A 9,741-nucleotide genomic window follows, 5' to 3' on the forward strand; every position below is an offset into this window, starting at 1 on the left:
TACAAAAGGTGAAGGTAAAACAAAAAAATTCAGTTTCTACACTCTACTGTCTATGTATGTCATATATGTCCTGATGAATTGAAAATGAGGGACCCTGATGTAAACAAGACGAAAGTCTTTCTCTGGTCTGCATCCCCTTAACAATTGTGTGTATTGAGCTGTACTGTATTGTACCCATTCTGCAATCTGTTAATAAAGTTTTCAATCAATCAATCAAACATTCCGCCATTCATTCCCTACGGACCGAAATTTCCTGTTTAAAGTCGATTTGTAGCCAAACGGTGTTGTGAAACTTTCCAAAAAGTAATAGCAACTCGAGTTGGACCAAGCCGGTCGTTTTGATACCTTACACTTGTGTGTGGTGTGAAAGCTCTGGCAGGAGTTACTGATTGATTGATTGTTTGATTGAAAACTTTATTAACAGATTGCAGAATGGGTACAATACAGTACAGCTCAATACACACAATTGTTAAGGGGATGCAGACCAGAGAAAGACTTTCGTCTTGTTTACATCAGGGTCCCCCATTTTCAATTCATAAGGACGTATGACATACATGATGACATACAGATAGACAGTACTGCTACATCTATACATTTATGACATACCAGATTTGCAAATACAGTACTGTTTGTGATACAAAAAGAGTCCAGAAAAGAGAGTATATACATTTGACGTAGAAACTGTACATTGGAGGAGGGGCACTGTACAACTGTACAAGCAAAACTGTACATTGGAATATTGACAAAACCATACTTGGTAATTTACTGTACATTGGAGGGGGTTGGGTTAGGACATTTACAGGGGCCAGTTTCGAATTGCAGGCTCCCGTAGGTGTTCTTTAAGAGTGGTTTTGAAAGTGGGTAGTGATTCACATTCCTTTACAGCTGTGGGTAGGGCGTTCCACATTGATGTGGCATAATTGCGAAACGTGTTTAGTCCCTTGTTTGAGCCGAATCTGGGTTGAACATGATTTGTGGAGCTCCCTCTGGTGTTGTGATTGTGGTATTCCTTCGGGAAGTATTTTGACATGTACATGGGTACCTTGGCCGTGTGATGTATCTTGTAGACCAGGCTGTAGACTGGACAACAATCGGCGGAATAAAGAAATAAATAGTACTATAGATTATAATAGTGTGGGTAAAAATGTTAAATGTATTGTAACGTAACTCCGGGGCTGTAGGTGGCGGTAGTGGTTTCTATGCGGGTGGAATCAGAGGGAGGGAGGCAGAGCCGCCACCAGGGAGCCTGACTGTCCGAGACGAGCAGACGCGCTCACAGCAGGCAGCTCTCCTCCTCAGGCAGGCAGCAGTTGGAAGCCCATAAACATTGTTCTCCATCAGCAATCAAAGTAGTGTTACTAGGACAAAAAGGTGAGTGTCTGTCTGGTCGTAAACATACACTGATTTGGTAACTTAGCGACGAGCTATTAATGCTGGCGATGGAATTGTTTCCCTCCTTCGGTGCAAGTTAAGAGTTCACATTAAAGTAGTCGGACTGTGGGCCCGGCTCTGCTGTGGAGCTCTGGCGGTAAGAGGAGCCTCCGGGACCGGGACCAGCCGGCGACGCGGTGCTGCTTTCAGGCCGAACTCTCACAGCGATGCAGGTCATCGGAGACGTGCTGTTGTTGATGCTCCTCTTTCGAACTGCGGCCAGTGTTAGGCTAACAGTCCGGTGGGCGCTTTAAGGGACGCTTAGCTTCCAGCGTTTTAGAACCCGCACAGTCCGCGTAGGCTAAGCTAGCGAGCTGGGCTAGCACGGAGCTAGGTAGCTGAACCGTAGCTAGGTAGCCAGCAGGCTAAATGCTGCATGGAGCTAGTTAGCTGAACCGTAGCTAGGTAGCCAGCAGGCTAAATGCTGCATGGAGCTAGTTAGCTGAACCGTAGCTAGGTAGATTTAGCATGGAGCTAGTTAGCTGAACCGTAGCTAGGTAGATTTAGCATGGAGCTAGTTAGCTGAACCGTAGCTAATTAGCATGTAGCTAGTTGGCATGTAGCATGTAGCTAGTTAGCTGAACAGTAGCTAGGTAGATTAGCATGTAGCTAGTTAGCATGTAGCTAGTTGGCATGTAGCTAGTTAGCTGCTAACGGGAGCCAGGCCGCCATTGACAAAGGACTTGGGATTCGCAGCTAACGAACTTTTTACGCGGTGCTTTCGCGTTCAGTAATCTGCTAAATTGCTGTACGCGTGAGCATGTGTGAATATTGAATGGGTCGTGTATACTATCTGTGTGGTTCTAAAGTGTAGTAGTATAATAACTGCGTTCCTTGTCGCTGTGTGCCGTTATGTAAGTTCGGTTTCCCGGGCTACGGGCGCCATCTTGTGCTAACGCTAGCTGCTGGCAGCCATCTTGTGCTAACGCTAGCTGGTGGCAGCCATCTTGTGCTAACGCTAGCTGGTGGCAGCCATCTTGTGCTAACGCTAGCTGCTGGCAGCCATCTTAGCTCGCGTGGCTGTGTGGCACAACAACAAGATGTCTGTTCGCACCGCGCTGCTGCACGAAGAGGGGCTTTCCGCGTCGCTGACTGTATCCTGAGGTTTTACCAACTAACTTCACTTATTTCATGCTTACTTCACAATTGTGATATGTAGTCTCGTCTTGTGTTTTTGGCCTAACAACGAGTACTCGCCGAACGCGTGCTAATATGAAGCTAGTTAGCTGGCTAACGTTAACTCCCGCGAACACATTAGCCGCTAACACGATGCTGTTATGTCCTCTTAACCAGTTTCCCCCCAAACCGCGTCCGGCTAACTAGCGGCTAGCTCGGCTACAGTAGCTGTTGTGGTGACAACACCGGGCTGCTAGCTGGAGCCATCTGCACATCTAACCAACGTCTTGCTTTGATTTGATTCGCAGACTAATCTCTTTCGGCGTGTTGTTGTGTTCCGCATGTAGGTCAGCAGCCAGGCCTCGGGTTGGGTCGTGATGATGGTCCACTTTGATTTGTGTCAGTGGTGTTGATGTTGGCTGTTAGCTGCTAAGTGATCCTTTAGCTATAGCTGTATAGCAAGCTGATGTTGTCAATAACTACAGACTGAAGTAGATACACATGTTTCCTGAAGGTTTGAGCAGTGTTGTCAATAACTACAGACTGAAGTAAATACACATGTATGTTTCCTGAAGGTTTGAGCAAGGCGTGCACAGTGTTGTCAATAACTACAGACTGAAGTAAATACACATGTATGTTTCCTGAAGGTTTGAGCAAGGCGTGCACAGTGTTGTCAATAACTACAGACTGAAGTAAATACACATGTATGTTTCCTGAAGGTTTGAGCAAGGCGTGCACAGTGTTGTCAATAACTACAGACTGAAGTAAATACACATGTATGTTTCCTGAAGGTTTGAGCAAGGCGTGCACAGTGTTGTCAATAACTACAGACTGAAGTAAATACACATGTATGTTTCCTGAAGGTTTGAGCAAGGCGTGCACAGTGTTGTCAATAACTACTGAAGTAAATACACAACTTTACCCACAACACCCAAGTAGTCTTGTGTTCACTGCAGCCATCATACCAATTGGCTACTTGTAAAACAAAACGCTGTTTATTTCTTTTCGTCGTTTGCAAAGTGGAAATTACTCTCGTTTCATAGACCTGTCGTGCTATAATTTCAAGTGTTCTCTCAATGCTGCCCCAGGCCAGCCATGCTTGATCTGGGGGGGGGGGAGTCATGTAAACATGCAGGGCTCGAGGCAAGCTACATTAACACTTAACTGAGTCCGAGCTACATTAACACTTAACTGAGTCACTCCTCCAGCGTCTGCACTTTAAAAGTATAATGTGGCTCTGTTGAAAAAACCAGGACGGGCTGTGGCGGCCATTTAAAAGGAAACCACTAGATATAATTTGTCACAAGATGGCTAACATAATTTGTCAATTGAGGTTTCTCAACAAGACAGGCCTGTTTCCACGTCCGTGTGTCACACTGTACCCTTTGGCCTGATGGAAGTTGACAAATATACCAGCATTTGTCCATGTTCCCTCATAGTTTGCAGGGATGTACCGATGCTGGTATCGTAAATTGAGTTAATACCAGACTGACTCATGACATAATTATGTCTATACTGCATATCGGTAGGGAGTAGGTTGTCTCTTCGCATTTCCTTTTGACGTTGCCCTCAAATATGATAAAATGTATGGCGACTGCACCATTCTCCTCCTCTTTAAAGTGTTAACCCTAGACACAGAAGTCTAGGGTTTAAGTAAATAAAACTATTTTCATTTGTAAAGTAATATTTTGTCTTTATTTCCCTTGGTTGCAGATTGCTTGCTGACGAGGCACCTGTGCTGCGCTGAACGGACACGCCGCAGCTCGCCGCCGCCATCATCCCCGATTCCCCCCTTTTAGTAAATCATCCGGCAGGAAGACGGAGGTCGTAGGGCTGGAGTGTGTCCTCATGGCCGAGTCGGAGACGGAATGTGACACGCCCGGCCTCGACACACTTGGGTCGGAGTGTGTCATTGCCCACCAGGTCGACCTTCACTACGCCGCGGAGACCGAGATCATGACGGAGGAGAAGCGCGGGCTGGAGCTGGAGATCCACGGCTCCGACTTGGCCAAGATCCAGGGCCTGGGGGCGGAGCTGGGCGTCGTGGACGCCATCGTGGCGGAGACGGACCACGACTACTCGAAGGTGGAGCACACGGAGATGCACTGCTTCACGGCGTCCGAGATCAAGACAGCGTCGAGCGTGGCTCTGCTGGGCGACGTGCTGATGAAGACCGAGGTGGAGTCGGACATCGCCGGGGAGCTCACGGTGGAGTCTGAGAACGGCGTGGTGATCCACGAGGCCCACGGCCTGCAGTGCAACGAGTGCGGCGAGATCTTTGGCAGCATCGCCGACCTCCACCAGCACTTTGAGATCCACAAGGACCTCAACCCGTACATCTGTGTCCACTGTGGCGAGAGCTTCGCCGTGGAGGCCAGCCTCAAGCAGCACATGAAAATCCACATGAAAGAGAAGCCCTACGTCCCCACCGGGGTCGAGATGGTCGGCAAGGGCGTCATCGACGCCTTCAACCTCAAGTCTCACCAGATCCATCTGCCGGAGAAGCCCCACCGGTGCTCGGAGTGCGGAAAGAGCTTTGCGGCGGCCATCACTCTCCGAGAACACATGAAGATGCACTCGGAGGACAAGCCGTACAAGTGCACCCAGTGTAGGAAGAGCTTTGTACGCAGGAGGCATCTGAAGAAGCACCAGGAGCTCCACACGCGCGAGAAGCCGTACACCTGTGGCCAGTGCGGTAAAGGCTTCACCACGGCGTCCAACCTGAAGCAGCACCAGAAGACCCACACCGCGGGGGCCGGGGACAAGCCCCATCGATGCGCGCAGTGCGGGAAGTGCTTTGCGGCCGCCGCCACCTTGCGGGAGCACCAGAGGGTCCACACGGGAGAGAAGCCGTACAAATGCAACCAGTGCAGGCAGAGTTTTGCCCGCAAGCGGCACCTGAAGAAGCACCAGCAGGTGCACGCCGGGGGGAAGCCGTACACCTGCTCCCAGTGCGGCCGCGGCTTCAACCACTCCTCGTCCCTCTCCCGGCACCACAAGATCCACCTGAGGGACCCCATGTACCCGTTCCCACAGTCCGAGAAGACCTTCTCCTACGGCTCCGACATGAAGCAGAGGATGCAGGGGGACAAGCCCTACATGTGCAACCACTGCGAGAAGGGCTTCAACCATTCCTCCTCCCTGTCTCGCCACCAAAGAGTCCACCACTCCGACGGGAAGAGCTACACCTGCTCGCACTGCGGGAAGGGATTCAACCACTCGTCGTCCCTCTACAGACACACGCACAAGGTTCACCCGGAGGAGAAGCAGATCAAGCAGCAGGAGCAGCAGGAGCAGCAGCAGGAACAGGAGCAGCAGCAGCAGCAGCAGCAGCAGCAGCAGCAGTACAGCGCCATCCCCTCAGGGAAGGGCTTCCCTCACACCACCATCATCAAACAACGCAATATCCTGGCCACCAGCGATAAGCCCTACAGGTGTTCTCAGTGCGGAAAGGGCTTTAACCATTCATCCTCCCTTTCCAGGCATCATAAGATCAGTCACAAGATCCACATAGATCATTGAGCCCCCCCCCCCCCCCCCCCCATGCCATATTCCCACGCAAGTCACATGCACACAACGCAAGCCCACACACACCCCCCTCAGTTTATTTTCCTACCAACTGATTCCCCATTTCTGATAACGGGCGACAGAAACCCCATATCAGGTCGACGCCCCGTGACAACGGTGGTCAAACGCCTTTCTGTTTTTGAGCGGATCGGTTAAATCGACAGAGACCCACAAGTCTTTCCTTGAGAGAAAGAAACGGGAGACCTTCCCGAAGGCCTGTTTTAACCCCTCTCGTCCAGGCGCTTTGTGTGACGAGTACCCAGAACTTGCTGATTGCGTTTTTTTTTTTTCAGTAAATTGTGACCTTAGATGTGAATGAGCCTACTCATTTGTGATTGTGCTTAGTGTGTTCCAGGACCGCCCCTTTTTTCTTTCTTTTTAATGCTTTTAAACAAAAAAAACGATTTGATAATCTGATAAATGTTAAACCTGAAAAGAATTGCTTCTCTCTCTCCAACGTATCTTTAAGAAAATTATTCGATGTACAGTGAAAGCAGCGGGCGACGCAGCCAGAGCGCTGCTCAGGTATAGAAGCGTGGCTCTGCGGCTACCCATGTAATAGCCCCCTTTGTGACTGTGATGCACGCCAACAAGGTTTGGCCGAGTGAATCCAGTCCCTTGCTCCTCAATAGGAAACCAACCTAGATTTACCCTGAAGAACTGGTCCGACGTGAAACGTTCGTTATACAAGTATCGCAGAGAAATGTCAAAGGTCCTCACAGATGCACGGGGGTCTCGGATGTCCGAGAAACGCAATGGTTTGAAAGCTCGGCGTTGCTAATGAACATTTTAAATAATTTTTATAAACCGCGGCAGTGCGGCTCTGCAGATATACCCTACTCCTCATTGCGGCGTTCGGGGGAGAGCAGCCATAGGTTCTTCGCTGTTTACACGTTTATACAAATATTTAAAATGTTTATTAGCAACGCCGAGCTTTCAAACCATTGCGTTTCTCTGTCCGAGACCCCCGTGCATCTGTGAGTACCTTTGACATTTCTCTGCGATACTTCTATAACGAACGTTTCACGTCGGACCAGTTCTTCAGAGTTAAAATAGGGTGGTTTCCTATTGAGGAGCAAGGGACTGGATTCACTCTGCCAAACCTTGTTGGCGTGCATCACCGTCACGAAGGGGGCTACCGGTGTAACAACACACGAGCGATACGCTCCAGAACGTTCCACTCGGTTCTTTTCAACCCCATAATCCTGTGTAAATACTTAACAATTTTCTTTCCTTTTTTTATATTTATATATATATAAATATATATATATGTATAGGTGACTAGTGTGCCGTTATGTTCCAGAAGATGACAATTTTGATAGATCCACATCGTCTCCCCTTGTTCTTATTTTATTTTCCTTTTTATTCTTTTTATGGCTTATTCTGTTTTTGTTTTCCGTGTCGGAGCTCCTGGGAGAACGTCAGGGCTCTGCCGCTGGTGGAGGCGCCCCCCGGTGGCCCGCGGCCTCTATTCACACGCTGGTGGGGGCTTCCGGTCCGTTTATTTGGGGTTCGCGCTGCTGCCGCGCTGAACGGACTACGGAGGGCAATACCGGCTCGAACCCTACTTCTATTATGGGATGCAATTTAGTCGATACGATGAGAAGAAAATGTAATCTTTGAAAATACAATTAAAAATACATTGTGTAGCGTTATTCCCGCCCCGCGTCCCAGTTACTCTGCTCCACCATCAAATGTACATTTTACTAAAATAAAACGCAACGACGCCATGTCTTGACTAATTCAACTAGCTGTGTATAGAATATAGTTAACTCTTTAATGTTATACAAAAATATTGAGATTTGGTCGGCTAGATCAATTGTGTATACTTAAAAATTACAGCAGGAGAAAGGCTTGCTATCTACAGGAGATAAAAAAAAATGAAATAAAAGATTATAAAAAAGTTTTCTGAATTCCATGGGATTTCGCTCCATTTGCTGTTCTGTGTAAAAAAAATTATCTTTTACAAACTGATGTATTTTTTTAGATATGGTTTTGGGTCAATAATATTGAAAGGGAATGAGATGCTGTTTTTATGGGAGTGAGTTATGTTGAGCAATATTTTTCTTTTCATTTTCTTTTTGGATAACAATTGTGCTTCAGAACCGTAGCATAGGTTGATTCCTTGTGTTAGCTAGGTGCCTTACTGCATGCCGTGTAGAACTGTAAAGCTGGGGTGTTATTTCAAAACAAAAAAAATTTAAGGTTTTCTCAGCTGCTTTTTGTTATTCATACTAACTTGCCCCACATTTTACTTTTAAGTCACTGATATCTATACTTTCCTTGCTTTTCTGTATATGACCATGTGTTTACACTGTTACCATCATTGTCTTCTTTAATTATTTCCCCCGGTCTTTGTTGACTCAATGTAGAGAGAAAAGAAGTAACAATGTAACGTTGATCCATCACACAGGCCCCTCCCTCTGTGGGCCAACCCTGTAACGCCGCCTCCCATCCGAGTGGCAGGTCATGGATGAATAAAGGTTGTCGACTCTCCTTTGTTGTGCTGTTTTGGTATCCACAATGGGGGGGGGGGGGGCTTATCATACGAGTCCTCGTTTGACCTTCAATAGTTTTTTGCCCCAGTAGCGGTTTAGTTATGGTTTAATTGATTTGCATCGGTAGTGGTTTAGTTATGCTTTAATTGATTTGCATCAGTAGTGGTTTAGTTATGGTTTAATTTATTTCAGTCGGTAGTGGTTTAGTTATGGTTTAATTTATTTGAATCAGTAGTAGTTTAGTTATGGTTTAATTAATTTCAGTCAGTAGTGGTTTAGTTATGGTTTAATTGATTTGCACCAGTGATGGTTGAGTGGTCATAGTTTAATTGAGTAGTTATAGTTGTGACTAACTATTATATCCATCCCAGTTGTGTTTCTACTGCAGCTTGCAACACTAGAAACTAGCTCTGATGTAGACCTGTTCGCTGTATACAAACATACCGCGTCGGCAACGCAAGTTGCCCCCTTCCTGCGCGCGCTGCTGGGCTACAAGAGTACGACGGGGCTCTATGGAGAAACCATGACACTCGCCTGACTAAAAGTTGTTTCAAAACTAAAACAGCTGGATGTAATTTTGCCAAATCAGCTCAGTCTTTCTGGAGTGAGTTCTCTAGGATGGCTTCTAGCTTTTTCCTCATCCTCTCAGCCACCACCTCTAGGTAACAGTAAGAAGCATTTTGTATAAAAGTATTCTGTACTTCTGTATGACAACTATTAAAGAAACTAGGTTATCCAGCTCACCACCCACTACTGAGCGAGCCTTCTTCACCAGCTTGTTCAGTCCCTGGAGTTGATTTGGCTCAGATGCGACTCGTCAGTTTTTTTTAACGACTGTCTGCAGCACAAATCGCATGGAATCTGATATTTACCATTCTGATTTGGGGTCACTTTCATAAGTGGTCTTAAATCAGATACAGATCTGATCGTGTGCGATGCGACCTCAGTCTGAACAGTCATGTGACCTCAGTCTGAACAGTCATGTGACCTCAGTCTGAACAGTCACGTGACCTCAGTCTGAACAGTCATGATGTGACCTCAGTCTGAACAGTCATGTGACCTCAGTCTGAACAGTCATGATGTGACCTCAGTCTGAACAGTCATGATGTGACCTCAGTCTGAACAGTCA

At 47.2% G+C, this 9,741-nt stretch overlaps 1 protein-coding gene across 1 annotated transcript; it reads left to right on the forward strand.

The window, feature by feature from the left end:
- Positions 1–1,247: 1,247 nt before the first annotated feature.
- LOC311234191 (uncharacterized protein) lies at positions 1,248–8,610 on the forward strand. The gene is made up of 2 exons (XM_084321313.1): positions 1,248–1,371; positions 4,261–8,610. Exon 2 carries the CDS (start codon positions 4,396–4,398, stop codon positions 6,067–6,069), a length of 1,674 nt encoding a protein of 557 aa, XP_084177439.1. The 5' UTR covers positions 1,248–1,371; positions 4,261–4,395; the 3' UTR covers positions 6,070–8,610.
- The last annotated feature ends 1,131 nt before the right edge of the window (positions 8,611–9,741 follow it).

Source organism: Notolepis coatsorum (assembly GCF_963971535.1).
Source record: "Notolepis coatsorum genome assembly, chromosome: 9".
Taxonomy (NCBI): Eukaryota; Metazoa; Chordata; class Actinopteri; order Aulopiformes; family Paralepididae; genus Notolepis; species Notolepis coatsorum.